Consider the following 20,237-nt stretch of genomic DNA (forward strand, 5'->3'; position numbering starts at 1 on the left):
GGGCCGAGGCCCAGGAACCTTCAAGGGAAGAAAGCCCGAGGGAGGGGCTTGCAGACCAAAGTGGGCTGGGATGGGCAGGCCCACATGCTTTGCTCTCCCCATAAAGGGTCAGCACTTCGCTCCTGTCAGGACTTTGCAGAGGCAGCAGCTCTGAGACTTCTCCGGCTGGGCGCTCTCCGCTCCTGGCATCTGTGAGGAAGGAAGGGGATAGCTCTCTGTGCTGTGAGGAAGCTGAGTCTGAGACAAGATCCGAGTGTGTGGGGAGCCACGATGTCAGCTCAGGTCTGATCTTGGCCTCAGGGATGCGGAGTTTCAGAGAAAGGAGCCTGTGGGCCCTTAAGGATTTGAGGGTTGGATGAGGTGGGGTCTATTCAAGGAGGTTCAAGAATGCTCAGAATCCCATCACTTTCCATTTGAGGTTTCCATATGCAGAAAGTTCAGAGATCATAATGGGAAGATGAAAAACGACGGATCAGCAAGGATGGAAGGGAGAGAAAGAATGAACCCGCCAATGATGTTCTGCACCTCCTTTCTTCTTTAGGGGCCAGGTGCCAGATTCTGCCTCCTGCTGTTCCTCTCTGTGGCCACCAGAGAGCGGGGTGCAGGTAAGTCACTCAGGAGCAGCAGTTTCATCAGCTACCCAGGTGTGCAGAGGAGGAGAGGGAGTGGAGCTGGTCTGGATGCTGAAGTCCTGGCCCAGAGGGGGAGGCATGGAGATGCAGAGAAGCCACACTTTGCAGCCAAATGAGCTGTGGCCTAGTGTTGATTGCTGGTCTCTCTGGATGTGTGGTCTGAAGCTAAGGCCTGTCCTGGAGCCCCAATCTGTGCCTCTGTGTGGCTGAGGGGGCTCAGAGGAGTCATAGTGACAAAGACTGCTTGCTTCCTTCTAGCTGCTCCTGCTCCTACGGCCTTGGCTTTGGGATTTCCAGAGGGTGCTTGGTGGTCAGGGCTGTGTCCAGGGAACATTCTTCCCTAATCCTCATCCTTACAATTCCATTTATCACAATAGGCATAAAGAGAATTTTCAAGTTTAATTAGTTGTGGAGAAGAATGCAAGTTAAGTCAAGTCTGTACTAGATGGTGGCTCAGCTAGTCTTAGCAGAGAAGACACTGACCTCTGTGGCTGCAAAGCCCAGTGATGAACTTGTGAAGGGGAAAGGAACTAGGAGTCAATGACCAGGAAGGCTGGAGTGAGCCGTACGACACCATTAATGAGAATTATCCTCACAGCCTCTACAGTGACCCCTTCTGTTGGGAAGTTCTTGGGGGACAAAACCTGTGCCCCTTTCCTGTCTTTCCTGCCCAGAAGCTGCAAGGAAATCAAAGAAAGTTGCCACAGTGCAGGTGGTGAGTAATAAACCAACTCAGCATCCTCTCCTTTTGGCCCCATTTTTGCTACAGATCCTGGTCATGGAGATCAAGAGGGGTGTGCCTACCACTCCTGTCTGCTCTGACTCCAGCTTGCAGCCTAGGAGACTTCCAGGGGGAATTTTGAGGCTTTTGGGTCCCATCTAGTTGTAGGAAACATGATCTTCTGAACACAGGGAGAATGTAGTGTTCCTGGTGACTCTTAGCTTGGCCAACAGAGCTCCGATGATTGTAAAAATTCTCTCCTTCTTGTAAGTAAGCTAAGTAGTAGAATACATGAGCCTCTAGAGTCAGAGACATAGAACTTTATTACTCACTATCACAGAAGTAGCCAGAGCATAGCTTTTTCCTGTGCTGTTTCTCTGGACCCGTCCCATCACAGTGATGTGAAGAGGTCCAGGAGATATCTGCACATGTAGTTTGTTTGCCAAAAGTGAACAGTGAAAATGAAGTTGCTCATTTGTGTCCAATTCTTTGTGACCGCATGGACTGTAGCCTGCCAGGCTTCTCTGTCCATGGAATTTTCCAGGCAAAGATACTGGAGTGGGTTGCCATTTCCTTCTCCAGGGGATCTTCCCAACCCCAGGATCGAATTCTGTCTCCCGCATTACAGGTTGACTCTTAACCCTCTGAGCAGCTCATAAATTTGGTTTGTCAAGCAAGTTGAGTCTTTTCTGATATTACAGTTTATTTTCTTTGGGGCTGAGAATGAGGAGGAACTCTGCACTTAGGGAATCTGAATCTCACAAAACAGGCAGTGACCATGCCTGCCCTTAGCTCTGAGTTGCAGAGGCCACATCCTGATGTGGACTTGAGATGTGGTCAGGTGCTGTTATCAGGCCTCGAGTGATCAGAAGGAGGCTCTATCCAGAGGGAGATACCATCTCTGTATTCTTGGATGTTTGCTGTATAGATCTCTGAAAAGGTAGCATGGAACAAAGGCAGTCAGTGTTTCTGTTCTTAGATGACCTATAGAGAATTGTCCTCAAGAAATGGGTGTGTGTAGGAGCCTTCAGGATGCATTTCTGACTTCCCAAATTCTTTCTGGTAATGGGGCCTGACAGGGACTCCCTGCTCTCAGACAGGGGGTCTCTGACTGGTTCCCTCTGCAGATGGCCTGTATCACCTCCGCACTGAGAAAGGTGTCGTCTACCAGACCTTCTGTGACATGACCTCTTGGGGCGGCGGCTGGACCCTGGTGGCCAGTGTGCATGAGAATCATTTATCTGGGAAGTGCACGGTGGGTGATCGCTGGTCCAGTCAGCAGGGCAACAGGGCTGACTACCCAGAGGGGGACGGCAACTGGGCCAATTACAACACGTTTGGGTCTGCAGAGGCGGCCACCAGTGATGACTACAAGGTGGGTGGCACTGAGCTTCCAGGTGGAAAGGGTGGGGATCGGGGTGTGGCTGGAGCAGAGCATATGGAAGAGAAGGCAAGAGATGGGGATGTGGAGGTGGGGCTGGAGAAGGACAGAAGTCCATGTCTTGAGTCACAGCTTCTTCCCGCCAAGGCTGTTTGTGTGGTGGGGCCTCATCCTCTGCTGGAGAGAGGTAGGGGTCTGAGCACTGCTGGGGACCTGTTCCCTGGAGCCCTGAGCTCTCAGCGCAAGGGAGGGCTGTGTGTGTGGGTCTTTGGCTGGAGGCACCTCCTGGGCTGGTGAGGCTGAGTGTGGGTCCCTCTGCAGAACCCTGGCTACTACGATATCCAGGCCCAGGACCTGGGCATCTGGCACGTGCCCAACAGGTCCCCCCTGCAGCACTGGAGGAACAGCTCCCTGCTGAGGTACCACACCAACACTGGCTTCTTCCGGAGACTGGGACATAATCTGTTTGGACTCTACCAGGTACATGGGGCTGTGGACAGGAGTTGGGGGCACTTCCTTTGGTGAACAGAGAGTCAATGTTTTGGATGAGGAGTAAGTCTGCTCTGTTCATTGCACTAGAAGGTGCCTCTGCTTGGCTTTCTCCTACCTCTGGGTCCCTGTGAACTAGTGCGCTGCCTCTCTCAGAGGAACTCTGAGCCAGGAAGTACAAGAGCCTAGGGGAGAGAAGAGGGTGGGTAAAGAAGGAGAATAACAAGGGTCTTGAGGCTGGTTAGGTTCTGAGCTATGAGTAGGGGTGGCAAAGAATCACTGTCATTTGGACTGTTGTCTGAATAATGCCACCCGAGGGCATTAAATCCTCTACTTCCCAGTACAGCAGTGTCTCTACTCTCCTCAATCTGTATTTTGGTTCCTGCAGAAATTCCCAGTGAAGTACGGAGCAGGGAAGTGCTGGACTGACAACGGCCCAGCCATTCCTGTCGACTATGACTTTGGTGATGCGGAGAAAACGGCATCTTATTACTCGCCAAATGGTCAGCGTGAGTATCTCCTTCCAAAACTCAGTCATCAGTCCTTCGCTGCACTCTTGGGGAAAGGGTAAATAACAACAATTAATGATGGCCAGCATTTGTGGAACACATATCAATACAACACACCAAACTCTTTTCTAGAAACTTGCCATGGTTTTGTGTCATTTAATCGTCCTGAAAAATCTATGGAGTTAGAATTACTGTCCTCTCCATTGTAGAGACTATAAAGCCAGACTTCTTAATCAATACACTGTGTGACATAATAGTTAAGGAAAGAGGCAAACTAATGTTCACAGGTGAGAACAACTTGGAAAGTAGTGAGAAAAATTTGTCTTTGTTATGATGGATTGCTGTTATTTGAAAGAAGACATTTTTTCAGCATGATAAAACAGGAGATGTGGGTTTGATACCTCAGTAGGGAAGGTCCCCTGGAGAAGGAAATCGCTACCTACTCCAGTATTCTTGCCTGGAAAATCTCATGGACGGAGGAACCTGGCGGACTGCAGTCTATGGCGTCACAAAGAGTCGACCACGAGTGAACTAAAGCCATAGAACATTAATGTTTGGTGGGAAAATGTGAAGCTTCAGTTCTTACATTTACTGTTTCAATGAGAGCAGGTAATGATAGGTAGGGCAAATAAAGTCATGGTAATTGGATAAGCAGTGTGCCAGCAGAAACCGACGGCTACTTCTGATTAGTGCATATTCCTGCTGGACCTCTGGAGGTCTTCCTGCTGATCTCTCAGTGGACTCTGATTTCTCCTATGAGCCCCAGGCAGACAAGTGACTCTTGTGAACACGAGCCTTCGTCCTGTTACTCCAGATGGAAGGAGGTTTCCTGCCAGCCAAGTTCAGAGCCAGGATGTAGGAGCCGCTGTCCACAGAACGGCTGGGTTTCATCCCCTAAGCTTGGAGTGCTAGGCTGTAACCTGACCTGTTGATTTAGGGAATCCCTGGGCTGGTCAAAGGGAAATTGTTTCCAGTTCATCTTTTAAATACTTAGGCCCTTCTCTGCCTCTTCTTTTCCAGAAGAATTTGTTGCAGGGTTTGTCCAGTTCAGGGTGTTTAACAATGAGGGAGCAGCCAATGCCCTGTGTGCTGGGATGAGAGTCACTGGCTGCAACACTGAATTCGTGAGTTTTGGGATGATCCCTGGCACGCGTGCGCATGTGTGTGTGTGTGTGTGTGTGTGCATGGGAACACTTGATTGGGATGTTCTAATGTATATCTCCTTGGCTTGCATTTTGTTCTTTTGCTGGTATTTTGTGGACATACTTTTAAAATTGCTACTATTGCTTTTAAACTGAGATTCAATGGACATAAAACATTTTATGAGCTTCAGGTATACAACATAATGATTCTATATTTTTATGTATTTTGAAATGATCATCACAGTAACTCTAGTCAACACCCACCACCACACATAGTTGCAATTGTCTTGTCTTGTGATAAAAAATTTCAATATCTACTCTCTTAGTAACTTTTCAGTGTACAAATCAGTATTATTAACTATAGTCACTAGTCTATACTTTACATCCCCAGGTCTTATTTTATAACTGAACGTTTGTACCTTTGACCAATGGATATAATTTCCTGTATTGAAGTCCAATTTATCTGTATTCTCATGTATGATTTGTACTTTGATGCTGTGTTTAAGAAGTATTTCCTTATGTCGAGATCATGATGATATTCTCACACATTCAATGTAGAAACTTTATGTTTTTATTTTTTTCCAGTGTTGAGAAGAGAGCACCATAGTTTGGTTAGTGGAGACTGTCTCTGAAGGACATTTTATGGCTGGGGGGCAGGAGGAAGAGAGTCAGAGCTCTAAGAACAAGAATGCTCACTCAGTACCTTTTCATTCCACACCTGTCAGTCTGAGAAACGTGACTGTGAAGTCAAGGACATCTTTACTCCCCCCTTCAGTTACCAGTTGTCCATTTCTCAGTCAAGGTGTAATAGCTGTGTCTTCATGAAAGGGCCCCTAGATTATGGTTTAGAGGATGATGTAGATATGGGCCCTAGGAGTAGGGTGGAGTGTGTTCTCCCTACACTGGCTTCCAAGGAGCCTTATCTTGCTCATTAATGCTCATTTGCATGTACCCTTGCAAGCACTGATTCCTTAAAATACATGCTAGAGAACCTACAAAGTGCAGCTATTAGAGATGCAAAGCTGACAGAGTCATCTTAAGGAACTCAGACTGAGTGGGAGAGAGATATAAATGCACAATTGCAATCTTATATGGTATCCTCTGAGATAGCAACATAAACAAGAGGCTCTGGGGACACAATACAGGAGCTTCTACCTCTGCTAATGGCACTCAGTTGATTCTGAAGAAAGGTGACATCTTTGCTGAATCTCAAAAGATGTGTGTAGAGTTCAATAGGCAGCAAGGGGCAGAGTAGTGTCCTTTGAGCATGAGTGACTAACATGTTCAAAATCACTGGGATTTGATAGACCATGGTGTGTGGAGGGGGCAGTGAGCTGTTGTGTAAATTGTATCATGGTATGCATATGGTGTAGAATCAAGAGCAGATGCTGGAAATACTTGCAAGAAGTAGGGCAAGGAGGGGCTTTTGCATTATGTCCAGGACATAGAGTTTATGTTATAGGTGATGGGACACATCAGAGGAGTTTGACCAGATTAGTGACCTGATCATTTTGGTTTAGCAAGGAGGGGGACATGGATTCAAGAGCAGGGAAATTAGAGTCAACAAGATCATGAAGCAGGTGTAAAGGTGCAGATGTGAAATAGTGAGGACCTGAGCCAGTGTGGCCTTGATAAATTTGAAAGAGCAAGCATGGATGCATAGACAGTGAAATCAGCAGTTCTTGATGATTAAATGAAAGTGGAGGATGGGAAGTGAAGGAGGCAACAGACTTCAGGGTTTTGTTTTGGGTGACTGAGTGCTATCAATTAAGATGGGTGACAAGAAGAGAAATAGATTCAAGGGCAGCAAGAGAGCAAATTAGTTTTGTTTTGCTTAAGTGGAGTTTTAGATCTAGTGATGTGTAGGTGGAGACATTCACAGGGCAGTTGGATATGGGGTTTCAAGCCCAGAAAATACCTGGCTGGTCTTCCAGACTTAGGAGTATATCTTGACAGTATACGATTATGCTGGTTCTAGCAAAAGTCATGGGGGGAAGACAGACCATCATTGGGAGAGTGAGGTGTGGACAGAACTGTGAGGGATAAATAGCCTTTGGGGGAGCCATTGAGGAAAAAGGCTGGTTGAGAGGTCTGAGAATAAGCATGAAGGAAGGTAGAAAGGAATTCAGGGAAGCATGGTTTCAGAGTCTACTGGAGGAAAAGGTTTTTTCAGGGGAGGGGTCAAGGCAAGTAGGAAGAAGACCAAACTTACAGGGGATTCGACCATTAAGAGCTCACTGGTGTGTTTACAGCCAACCCCTCACTGCATCTTCTCCCTGCCCCCCAGCACTGCATCGGTGGAGGAGGATACTTCCCAGAGGGCAATCCAGTGCAGTGTGGGGATTTCTCCTCCTTTGACTGGAATGGATACGGAGCTCACAAGGGTTACAGCTCCAGCCGGGAGATCACTGAGGCAGCTGTGCTCCTGTTCTACCACTGAGAGCTGTGTGGTGTGAGTCGTGGAACCCAGCTCCTAAGCCCAGACCCTCAGAAAGGGAAAAATGGAATGCTATCAAGGAGGGGAAAGGAATAAATTACATCAGTTTGTGCACTTTGCGACTCTTAGTTTCTTTTAATGCCTTTTACAAATTGAAGTCTGGAGCAATGTTTTACAATAACGCTTTGTAATCTCGTGATTTCCACGTTAAACTTTCGGAGTTTGGAACTTCTAGTCGCAGAGTATCCCAGACGCACATTTTCTTCTCTTTCTAGGGAACCCCTGTGGGAGACTGAAGAGCAGGGAAAAATCATTCTTAATTTTCCTACCATTCTATTATTGGTTAGTCAAATCAAGCTCTCTGTATAAGTATCTTAAAGAGGAAAAGCTGATTATTATTTAGTTTCAGTAGGATAAAGAGATATTGAGGTCACAGCTGTCCATTTCCTTTATTCCTCCAGTTTTGACAGTTGGGACAGTGTCTGTAAAATGATTTGGTACTATTTGCAACATCTCTGTTTTGGGGAGGGTCCTCACAATACCAAGAAATTCACTGATACCTAGTGGGATGTCCTACAACTCAACTCCATTTTGACCCAATCTGCCAGGAGACCGCGGCAGATCCCCGTGTGAAGGGCTCAGTCCTACAAGTCTGTCCCTTGAATTTTCTACTCCAGACACCAGTTGCAAGCCCAGATTGTCACCTGTGTTGTGACTGGCTGGCTGTAGACTGGAGGTTCCGGTGAATCCCTCCTTGGGTTCAATCAAATTGCTAGAGTGGCTCAGAGAACTCAATGAAACATTTTACCTACTAGATGATGAGTTGATTAGAAAAGAGTATGACTCAGGAACAGCCAGATGGAAGAGACAGCTGGAGCCAGTACAGGTGAAGGGCCCAGAGCTTCCTTGCCCTCTCTGAGCACAGCATTTCTTCCTAATCTCCACACATTCACCAACCCTGAAGCTCTCTAAACCATATCCATTTGGGGTTTTACACAGACAGGTTTGATTAAATCATTGACCAGGGAAATTGATTCAACCTTCCAACCCTCTTCTCTTCAGGGGAGTCAGGGTGAATGGGCTTGAAAGTTTCAAACCTCTCATTTCAATGCAGATTCTAACTTCATTAACATGACTGAAGATCTCTTAGGCAGAGTCTGAATGTAGCCCATTCCAACTGAACTAGAGTTGTTGGTTTTTGCAGAATCAGAAGCAGTGGGTTCCAATTGATATTATCTGCAATGCTCAATTAAGTGCAGCTGGTACCTAGTGCCCAAGCAAGATTCACCCAAGAGTCAAGATAAATTTCTTTCTGATAAATTGATCCTCCAAACTCTGTCCACAGAATCACCCCAGAGCTTGTAGCTGGATGTTCCCAGTCTGTAATGCACTGCAAAGTTATTCTTTGTCAGCTTGGATTTGGCACTGTCCCACGTCATGGGCTGGAACTGAAAAGCCAGACCTCATAGTCAAAGACAGCCGAATCATGGATTGCAGGTTCATCAAAATCCTAGTCAACATCACAAACACACTCTCTTGTAAGAAGACTTGATTTTACCATTTTTCTTTACCATGTTAGTGTGCGAAGGTAGTACCAAACTCAGATTCAAACTTTGACAGATCTGGTTCTCATTTGTAATTTAATTCTGTTCCTGGAGTGTTGTCAGTGTTGCATTGTTCTGTGATCGATCATGCAGTCTATGTATTTGGTCTGCAAGCTGCCAGGAACATGAGCTGTGTATTAGATGATTCAGGTGCTGAACATTCCCTGTCAGTGCTCATTTTGTCTTCACATTGTGACAACACCAAGCCAAATCCTTCATTGATAATATCTCTGGCAGATTTGCCAAGGTCAGCATATGTAGATGAGTGCACATTGCTCACACACAGAGTCCTGTGTATAGGTCTCATGGCAAGACTGTGAGAAGAGGTGGTCCGGTGTCTCCTCAGATGAGTTCTGCAGCCACAGCTGAGGCCATGGGGTTTGCTCTGGGTTGAGCCACAGCTATCCTGGCTGGAGGGTGAAGTGAAAGCCCTGTGATTGTTCTTGGCTAAACCTGATTTGTATGGTGGTTGTCAATGATGGTTAATGTACAGTTGACCCTAGAACAATGTGTAGATTGTGGGCACCAATCCTCCAAACAGTCTAAAGTCCACATACAACTTAGGTCTGATCATTTGTACCCATAGTTTCTTCATGTCTGCAGTCCCTCTGGGTCTGTGTTCCACATCTGCAGATTCAACAAGTTGAATTGTGTGCTGTGCCGTGTTGAGTATCTCGGTTATGTCCGACTCTTTGTGACCCCGTGGACCCCGTCAGGCTCCTCTGTCCATGGGGATTCTCCACGCAAGAATACTGGAGTGGGTAGCCTATCCCTTCTCCAGGGGATCTTCATGAATTGTGTAGTACTATATGATTTAATATTGGAAAAAACCCACATATGAGTGGACGAGCACAGTTCAAACCAGCTTTGCTCACGGGTCAGCTGTATTTGCTTTTTTCCAGTATCTTCTCTTTTTTTCACCTCCCTAATAAATCTTTCCCCTTACTAGCTCCTTCCTGTTTTCTGTCCTTCTCCTTTAGCCCTTATTTCTTACTTCTTTTTGTTACCTCTTGCCTTATTTCTCTATGTCAGATTGCTACAAATCCCAGCTTGAATCTGCTAGGTGTGTATAGCCAATCTACTGATGCAGGATTGTGGTGAAGGAAAGTCCAGCATTTACTGCAGACACTAAGCAAGGAATTAGGGTAGCTAATGCTCAAATCCTGGACCTTGAACTCCCTACTGGCTTTCAGGGAAAAAAGTGTTTAAAGGCAGACTGGCTAAGAGGGTTGTTGTATGCAAGATCAACAGGTGGACACTCTTTTGATTGGTTGTTGGTGGGGTAATTGGGACTCAACATCATCAACCTTCTCCAACTGATCTGGAGTCCACCTGCTTGTGGTCAGCCCCCAGTTACCTTCTTCCATCTGTTGTAGATTTTATTATCTGCAAATCATCTTGAAGGATATGGCTCAGAAGAGATTTGTCATCTGAAAGGAATACGTTTGGAGTCCTGGCAAACTTCTGTTTCTTTTTTCTTGAAAACTCAGCAGTCAGTTTTATGGGTCTCAGGCTAGGAATCCATGGGTCTTGAGGACGTCTGTGAATTTGTCAGTTTTCTTCTCCACGTTCTTTTCAGTTTGCTTCTATAGCCTAATGAGCTGCTTCCCCCTCCCCCTCCCCACTAATGGATGTTGCTCTTCTTCTTTCTCTTCTCCTCCAGGGTGGCTGCTACTGCCTGCTACTTCCAATCAGCCTCATGAGCCAGGTGCCCTAGGCAGGAAAACTTGCACATAGGTGTCAGATGCACATAGACGTCAAGATGTCACCTTGAGGATGGCAGGAATCACTGTCCACTTTTTCATGTCATAGGCTGGTGGGATCCCATCAAGTACCTTGAGGCAGTCCAGAGTGGCCTGGCCTTGCCTGGTCTTGGGGGTACCATGTCTCACATTGTCAGCCAGAAGATGCAGTTGGGGGTTAAAACATGGGAGTGGTCGGTGTTTATCTGCTTGCAGAGGAAGGCCAGGCAGTTCAACTTGTTTCTGTAGAAACTGCCAGGAAATATTGATTCCCCAGCAGTGCAGGAATACCACCTTCTGGCCCAGAAGCACCTTCTTGGCCAGGATGGCTGCCAGGTAGGCCAGGAGATGGCCTCAGCCATCAAACACCAGGACCTGCCCCTCCGCCATCTTTGGCAGTTGTGTGGGAAAGAAACTTTTGTTACTTAAACAGGATGGTGACTCTATAGGTATTTACTTTTTGTAATTCATTAAACTGTATATTTGTGCTTTCAATCCTTTTCTGTATGTGTATTAATTTTTTACAGTAAAGTATTTTTTTTTAACAATAAATCATAAATAGTTCACAGGGAGAAGCTGGACTGGATGCAAGTTTGGAATGGGGCAGCTTTAAGTCACACTATTCTCTCTCCACACAGACACAAATTGACAATATTTTTTTCCTAAAGTACATTTTGAATTATGCTGTTATGGGCTGGTGATTGGTGATGAATCTAAATTCATAAAAAAACAATACTTTCTCAGAATCAAATACTTGTTTACTCTTTTACATTCTTACTAACCTTTGACTGTGAGGATCACAACAAACTGTGGAAAATTCTTCAAGAGATGGGAATACCAGACCACCTGACCTGCCTCCTGAGAAATCTGTATGCAGCTCAAGAAGCAACAGTTCGAACTGGACATGGAACAACAGACTGGTTCCAAATAAGGAAAGGAGTCCATCAAGGCTGTATACTGTCACCCTGCTTATTTAACTTATATGCAGAGTACATCATGAGAAATGCTGGACTGGATGAAGCACAAGCTAGAATCAAGATTGCCAGAGAAATATCAATAACCTCAGATATGCAGATGACACCACACTTAGCGTAGAAAGCAAAGAAGAATTGAAGAGCCTCTTGATGAGAGTGAAAGAGAGTGGAAAAGTTGGCTTAAAACTCAACATTCAGAAAACTAAATCACAGCATCTGGTCCCATCACTTCATGGCAGATAGATGGGGAAAACAATGGAAACAGTGACAGACTTTATTTTTTGGGCTCCAAAATCACTGCAGATGGTGACTGCAGCTATGAAATTAAAAGATGCTTGCTTCTTGGAAGAAAAGTTATGAAAAACTTAGACAGCATATTAAAAAGCAGAGACATTACTTTTCTGACAAAGGTCCATCTAGTCAAGGCTATGGTTTTTCCATGAGTCATGTATGGACGTGAGAGTTGGGCTATAAAGAAAACTGAGTGCTGAAGAATTGAAGCTTTTGAACTGTGGTGTTGGAGAAGACTCTTGAGAGTCCCTTGGACAGCAAGGAGATCCAACCAGTCCATCCTAAAGGAGATCAACCCTGAATATTCATTGGAAGAACTGATGCTGAAGTTGAAACTCCAATACTTTGGCCACCTGATGCGAAGAACTGACTCATTGGAAAAGACACTGTTGCTGGGAAAGGTTGAAGGTGGGACAAGAAGGGGACGACAGAGGATGAGATGGTTGGATGGCATCACCGACTCAATGGACATGAGTTTGAGTAAACTCCGGGAGCTGGTGATGGACAGCGAGGCCTGGTGTGCTGCAGTCTATGGGGTCTCAAAGAGTTGGACACGACTGAGAGACTGAATTGAACTGAACCTTCCTCCACCCTGTAAACATTTCCAGCATGTTACTACACACAATCCAGCCTCAAACTCATCCATGTCTCCCCAGTTGAGGCTGTCCTGTACTGGAAAGATCTGTTGGCTACAATTGCCATCTCCTAACATTTCCCTCACTTTCCTCAGCTTTTCTTCATGTCCAGTGCTCTGCTGTTCCTTGCCGCTTCTACAGTTTCCCTCTTAGCTTCTCCCCCTGATTCCTGACTTCTGGTGCAAGGCAGTTCAGAGAGGAGAGAAATTGATCTCCAGGGCACAAGGGCACAAAATGGGAAAGGAAAAGTGGAGAGGGCAAGTGCCAGGCGTTCTCATAATCCCACTGGCCAGCAGCAGTGGGTCCCTCTTCCTTCCAGGTATGTGAGAAATGTGACTCTAAAGCCCATCCTGACAGCCTGTTTCCGGGACCATTTCTGATGCTTTTTATCCTAGCCTGTGTCCTCCACACATGGAAACCTGAGGCAAAGATGAAAGTGCCAACACATGAGTTGCTATATGCAAATTCAGAAAGATAAGGACCAGGGAAAAAAGAAAGCAATGAAGAAAAGCATCAGGAATTCTGTGATGTATGGTCACTCTGCCTGTCTTTCTCTCTTTCTTTTGCAAATTAGAATTCTTTTTATACATATATACTAAAATACCCACCTGGTTCTGCTGTGTTATTTGCCCTAAAAAGGGGGGTGAGGCAGAGTGAAGAATCCCAGTGCATTTGAGTGGGCCTTTCCACAAAGTAGAGAATGCTAACCCCGTTCCCAGACTACTATCCCTCTTGCTTTTCCCAGCCCCCAATTCCTGCAGCAGGAAACTCCTGTGGGCTGGCCCTGGCACTGGGAGAGTAGGAGGCACCTGAAAGGCTAGATGAGTGAATGAGGACGTATGGACTTTGAAACATAAAAACACTGCAGTGTTGGGAGTGGGCTCTGTGGCTTGGGCAGCCGACTGGGCCTCCTGCTCTGTGGCACGGGTGGGTGGGTGTGGGATGGCCACTCCTTCAGGAGCAAGGAAGCCTCTGTCTCAACAGAACACTTTCTCAAAATTGTTTCTGGTACAAAATAATTGTACCGGATATATGAGGTGTGGAGCTGCAGAGGCCAGGCCAGCCACCCTCCCCAGACCTCAGATCATGGCGGCACAGGTGAGGCGGGTGGGGTGCTGCTGCTCTGGGAGGACTCGCAGGAACATCTAGAAGGAAGCACAGTGAGTTTGTGAGTCTGTGTGTGCATTTAGAGAGAGGGAATACATGATAAAGCAAATGGGGTGAGATACGAAAAAATACAATTCACATTCTTACTAACCCTCCTCCACCCTGTAAACATTTCCTGTGAATATTTAGTTTTCAAAAAATAGATTAAATTAGGTAGAAACTATATGAATTTTTTTAGTAATGTTGTTATTTTGGCAATGTTCTGTAAATTTTCAGTTATTTCTAACCCAAAAGTAAATGAAAGAATGACATGACAGTGTGATGTGCCACAATTAGGGGTTGGAGAAAGTCCAGTAGTAGGCCAGGGGAGTACCCATCAGCTTTGCCTGGCGGTGGAGGTGTCAGGGCAGGCTTCATGGAGAGGTTTCAGGAGAGATTGGAAGGATGATGACCTGACAGGTGTGTGAGGCCCTGGAGCATCTGACTGAGGTGGGAGCAGGACAGGCTGCAGGGAAGAACCCTGAGGTCCCGTCCATCCTGAGAGTCTGTTACGGAAGGAACACTGTGTGCTCTGACCCAGCAGGGCTGGCCCTCCTCATGGCGAATGTCACCTGTGTGCCCAAGAGCGCTGCCTCCTGCCCCTCCAGCCAGTCACACACTCCTTCTCATAGCCAGGGGCCGAGGCCCAGGAACCTTCAAGGGAAGAATGCTTGAGGGCGGGGCCTGCAGCCCAACATGGGCTGGGTTGGGCAGGGCCCACAATTTGCTCTCCCCAAAAGGCTCAGCATTTCACCCACCTCAGACTCTCTGCAGAGGCAGTACTCTGTCTCCACCTGGCAGGGAACTCTCGGCTCCTGGCATCTGCGAGGAAGGAAGGAGGGAGCTCTCTGTGAAGTGATGAATCTCTTCTGAGTCTGAGACAAGATCCAAGTGCGTGAGGAACCACAGTTCCAGTTCAGCTCTGGTCTTAGTCTCAGGGACGGAGAGTTTCAGAGAAAGAAACTCATGGCCCCTTAAGGATTCATAGGGTTGGATGGGGTGGGGGCTATTCCAGGAGGTTCCAGAATGCCTAGAAGGCCATCACTTTCTGTTGAGTTGCCCTTACTAGGAAGTCGAAAGAACAAGATGGCGGCAAGAGAATGAATGGACTAACCGTTTGCATGCCCTTGAGAGGACACTGCCAAGATTCCGCCTCCTGCTGTTCCTCCCTGTGGCCACCAGAGGTCTGAGTGCAGGTGCATCACTCAGGCGCTGCTGCTCCTTCAGCTCACCCAGGCGTGCACCCAGGTGGACCAGAGGCAGTAGAGCTGGGTAGGAGGCTGATGTTCTGGCCCAGAGAGGGAGTCGTGCAGATGCAGAGAAGTCTTACTTTGCAGCTGACAGAGCTGTGATCTGGGTGCTGATTGCCTGGCCTCTCTGGATCTGCTCTGAAGCTAATGCATGTCCTGGGGCCCCACTCTGTGCCTCTGGGTGGCTGAGGGAACTCAGGGAGCTCAGGGGAGCTGTGGAGAAGACAGCGCTTCCTTCTAGCTGCTCCTGCTCCTATTGCCATGGCCTCGGGTTTCCCAGAAGGAGCTGGTGAGGGTTGTGGCAACCTTGTCTAGTTCCCCATCCTCTCAAGTCCAAACGTCACAGTAGAAGTAATGATACTTTTTATTTTTAATTAGCTGAGCAGAAGAATGCAAGTGTCAAGCTTGTACTAGATCATGGTCAGCTAGTCTTACCCGAGAGCACCCTGACCTCTGTGGCTTCACAGTCCAGTGATGAACTGGTGAAGTGGGCAGGGACTGGGAGATGATGGCCTGGAAGGCTGGTGTGAGCAGCTCCAGACTGTTAGAGAATTATATTTGCATCCTCTAGCAGCATCCCATTCTCCTGAGACATTTTGCAAGAGCAGAACCTATGCCCCTTTCCGGTCTTTCCGGCCTCGAAGCAGCAAGGAAATCTAAGAAAGTTGTGGTGAAGCAGGTGGTAAGTAGTAAACCAACATGGGATCCTCTCATTTTAGTCACTTTTAAGCTGAACAGATCCCCGTCATGGAGATGAAGAAGAGTGTGCCCATCTCTTCTGTCTATCCTGGTGACTCTTGAGCAGTGATGATTCTAAGATTTTCCCCTTCTTCTAAGCTAAAAAATTAGCCACTCACAGTTTCATAGATGCTGGCAGAAAACAGGAAACTCCTGGCCGTGTGGCAAGGAAATTTATTATTTGTAGCCATTGCCAGAGCATCAGAATTTCCTTGTGCTGGTTTCCTGAGCCTCAGTCCCAACGGAGGAATGGCAAGAGGGCCAGGAGACGGCCGCACAGGTAGTTTGTTTGCCAAGCAGGCTGGAAAATTTGGCTTGTCAAGAAACAGCAGGAGCTTTTCCTATCAGAGAATTTGTTCTCTGAAGGATTGGATCCAGGAGAGGAGCTCTGCACTTAGAGAATCTGAATCTCATATAATGTGCAGGGATCATGAGAGAGCAGCCAATGCCCCGTGTGCTGGGATGAAAGTCACTGGCTGCAACAACGAGCAAGTGAGTTGTTGGACAACACGGACAACGACCTGCCCGTGTGTGTGTGCTTGAGAGGGCACCCACCCTATGGAGTATGATGATATGCTTCTCCATGGCTTGCATTTTTGCTCTTTTGCTGATATTTCGTGAACATAATTTTTAAAGTGTTACTATCACTTTTTAATTGAAATTCGATTGACATTTAACATTATATTAATTTCAAGTGTATGCCATAATAATTCTATATTTTTATACATTGCATATGATTGGTGTAATAAGTCTAGTCCACACCCACAAGCATATGTAGTTACAATTTTTTTTCTTGTGATGAGAAATTAATATCTATTCTCTCACAACTTGTCAATGTATAATATAGTATTAGTCACCATTCTGTACAATATATCCCCAGGACCTATTTTATAATTGAAAGTTTTAATCTTTTGAACATTGGACATAATTTCCTGTATTGAAGTCTAATTTGTTTGTATTCTCACATATGATTGGTACTTTTATATTGTGTTTAAGAAGTATTTCCATATGTTGAAGTCATGAAGTTATTTTCCAATATTCACATTAACATGTAGAAGCTTTATGTTTTTGTTGTTTTTCCAGTGTTGTAGAAGAGAGCACCATAGTTGTGGTGACTGGAGACTGCCTTTGAGGGTCATGTTTTGGCTGAGGGGGAGGAGAAAGAGGGAGTCAGAGCTCTGAGAATAAGAAAGTTCACTTAGCACATTTTCCTTCCACACCTGTCACTCTGAGAAATGTGACCCTGAAGTGAAGGACATCTTCACTTCCCCCTTCAATTATTAGTTTATCCATATGTCAGTCAAGATGCAGCAGATGTGCCCTTGTGGAAGGGCCCCAAGCTTATGTTCAGAGGATAATACAGATGTGGGCTTTGGGGAGGTAGGTGTTTCCCCCCTCCTCTGGCCTCCATGGAGCTTATCTTGTTCATCGGTGCCCATTTGCACGTGTTGTGAATTGTGAGTGTGTGCTCAGTCGTGTCCAACTCTCTGCAACCCCATGGACTGTAGCCAGACAGGCTCCTCTATCCTTGGAAATTTTCAGGCAGAAATACTGGGGTGGGTTGCCCCAGTATTTCCTGCTATAGTGGATCTTCCCGACCCAGGATCCCACTCCCGTCTCTGGCATCTCCTGCATTGGTAGGCAGATTCTTTACCACTGGGACACCTAGAAAGCCCCATTTGCATGTACCCCTGCAAAAACTGATTCTTGTAAAATATGATAGGTACTTACAAAGTAATAGATATTAGACATGCATAGTTGACAGAGTCATTAAGGAACGCAGATGAAGTGGGACAGAGATGTAAATGCATGATGGCAATCTTCATGAGGTATCACCTGGGGTAGCAACATAAACAAGGGGCCCTGGTTTATGAAGATGAGCCATCATCCAGATAGTGAGGAGTGGACAGAGCCCTGAGGGAAAGCATTTATGGGGGAAGGTAGGCTAGCAGGCCTGAGAGTTAATATGAAGGGAGTTCTAAAAGAATTCAGAGAAGTACATTGTTTTGGAGTCTACTGGAGGAGTGGGTTTTATGGGCAGGGGGCGAGCAAAGCCAAGTAGGAACAGACTAAAGATTCCAGGGGATTTGAAGATCCAGAGCTTGTTGGTGTCCACAGCCAACCCCTCACTGTGACTTTTCCCTGCCCCCCAGCACTGCCTCGGTGGAGGAGGATAGTTCGCAGAGGGCAATCCAGTGCAGTGTGGGGATTTCTCCTCCTTTGACTGAAATAGGGTATGGAGCTCACCGGGGTTACAGCTCCAGCTGGGCGATCACTGAGGCAGTTGTACTCCTGTTCTACCGGTGAGAGCTGTGTGGTGTGAGACATGGAAGCCAGCCCCTACGCTCAGATACTCTGAGACTGAAAAATGGAATGCTAACATGGAGGGGAGGGGAAAAAATTACATCACTTTGTGGTTCTGAGTTTCTCTGACTTCATTTTGCAAGTTGACTGAGACCTAAAGGTAGACTTTTAAACAATGCCTCCTTTGGGTTTGATTTCCATTTTAGACATTCTGAGTTTGGAACTTCAAGTCTTGGGTCCCAGACACAAGTTTGCTCCTCTTTCTTTGGATTCCCTGAGGGAGATAAGGAACAGGGGAATCCATTCCTTAATTTTCCTACCCTTCCATTATCGGTTAGTCAAATCAAACCCTCAATATAAACATCTTAGAGCAGAAAAGATAACTGTTATTTAGATTCAGTAGGAAAAAAAGATGGAGGTCACACCTGCCATGTCCTTTATTCCTTAGGACAGTGTCCCTAAAATGATTTTAGTGCTAATTGCAACATCTATGTGTTGGGGCAGGTTCTCACAACATCAAGTAATTCACTGACAGCTAGCTGAGTGTCCTCCAACTCAACTCAAATTTGACCCAATCTACCAGGAGAAATCCTCAGATCCCCAGGTGAAGGCTGCCTCTTGATGGATTCAGTGCAGACACCACTTGATATGGGGTGACATGGGTACTCCTGGATAGAGGCCAGCTCCTGCTGAGAAATGCCGGGCACGGTACAGGACCCCTTCCCCAAATGCAGAGTGATATAAAACACCAACAGTGCTGTAGTTGAGAAACCCTGGAGAGAGGGTTTTTGTCCTCACTTTTTAAAAAACAATTTTCACAAAGGTCAGTTTCATTTTGGTGGTTAGTACATTTAACAGTTAAATAGATTTAAAAATGCAAGGTGAATACATTTAAAAATGTTCCATGAATGCGGCATTGATAACTCGATAGATAACCAGTTTCACAAGAGACCAGGTAATATGAAATTGTGTAGACTTTTAAAATACAGTTCTTGTGTAGATCATCCTTTGTTTTGATCACTGGGGTTCAGGGGTGTGTGCGTTCATGCTAAGTCACTTCAGTCGAGTCCAACTCTTTGGTTCCCCATGGACTGTAGTCTGCCAGTCTCCTCTGTCCATGAGATTCTCCAGGCAAGAATACTGGAGTGGGTAGCCATGCCCTTCTCTAGGGGATCTTCCTGAGCCAGGGATTGAACCTGCGTCCCTATGCCTCCTGCATTGGCAGATGGGTTCTTTACCACTAGCACCACCTGGAAGCCCAGGAGGGGTAGTTAATCCTACTGGTCACAGGGCAATTGTGTTAAGACCCAATCTTCTGATACCCCTTCCCAGAGGTTTCTACAGCTGGATAAACTTCCAGCCCCAGAGAAAGGTCAAGTTCATGGCCTCCAGGCAGTATGCTCTTCCTGTTTACCAGGAGAGTGTTAGGTTCAGATCAGGCACAGAGGTTGAGTGTAGCCTACTCCAACTAAACTAGAGTTGTTTGTTTTTTTCAGAAACAGAAGCAGTGAGATCCAAGTGATATTTAGTTGTAACGCCCAAATGAGTGCAGCTGGTATCTAATGTCTGAGCAACATTCACCCAAATGTCAAGATGAATTTCTCTCTGATAAACTGATGCTTCATATTCTGTCCCCAGAATCAGCGACACTGGGTTTAGCTGGAAGTCCGCAGTCCTGTAGTGTCCTGCAAAGTTATTCCTTGTTAGCTATGATTTGGCACTGTCCCAGGTCATGGGCTGGAACCTGGCAAGCCAGCCATCACAATCAAAGATAGCTGAACCATGGATTGCAGGTCCAGCAAAATCCGAGTCAACATCACAACTAAGGTGTATAGACTCCCTCTTGTAAGAAGACTTGATGTTACTATTCTTTACCATGGCAGTGTGAGAAGGCAGCATCAAATCTCAGAGTCAAAACTTGTCAGATCTGGGCCTCAGTGGTAATTCAGTTCTGCTCCCAGAGTTCTGTCAGTTTTGCACTGTTTTGTGACAGTGTCTGGTTTCCAAGTTCCCAGGAACACGTGATAGTCACTCAGTCATGTCTGACTCTTTGCGACCCCATGGACTATAGCCTCCCAGGCATCTCTGTCCATGGAATTCTCCAGGCAAGAATACTGGAGTGGGTAGCCATTCCCTTCTCCAGTCCCAGGAACTTGACCACTGTCTGTTAGATAATGCAGATGTTGAAAATGTGTCGGTGCATGATTTTGTTTTCTCATCCAGACAAAGCCAAACCAATCCT

At 46.3% G+C, this 20,237-nt stretch overlaps 1 protein-coding gene and 3 pseudogenes across 1 annotated transcript; 1 reads left to right on the top strand and 3 right to left on the bottom strand.

Moving 5' to 3' along the window:
• The first annotated feature begins 270 nt into the window (after positions 1-270).
• LOC133074434 (intelectin-2-like) lies at positions 271-7,404 on the top strand. The gene is made up of 8 exons (XM_061168382.1): positions 271-282; positions 542-605; positions 1,231-1,347; positions 2,481-2,728; positions 3,056-3,214; positions 3,612-3,732; positions 4,753-4,856; positions 7,162-7,404. The coding sequence occupies exons 1-8, from the start codon at positions 271-273 to the stop codon at positions 7,312-7,314; spliced, it is 978 nt and encodes a 325-aa protein (XP_061024365.1). The 3' UTR covers positions 7,315-7,404.
• A 1,007-nt stretch (positions 7,405-8,411) lies between these two features.
• Positions 8,412-9,222, bottom strand: LOC133074435 (voltage-dependent anion-selective channel protein 2-like; annotated as a pseudogene).
• A 1,201-nt stretch (positions 9,223-10,423) lies between these two features.
• LOC133074436 (large ribosomal subunit protein uL13-like) lies at positions 10,424-11,047 on the bottom strand (annotated as a pseudogene).
• Positions 11,048-19,295: 8,248 nt separating this feature from the next.
• On the bottom strand, positions 19,296-19,873 carry LOC133074438 (voltage-dependent anion-selective channel protein 2-like; annotated as a pseudogene).
• Positions 19,874-20,237: the final 364 nt, after the last annotated feature.

Source organism: Dama dama, chromosome 20 (genome assembly GCF_033118175.1).
Source record: "Dama dama isolate Ldn47 chromosome 20, ASM3311817v1, whole genome shotgun sequence".
NCBI lineage: Eukaryota > Metazoa > Chordata > Mammalia > Artiodactyla > Cervidae > Dama > Dama dama.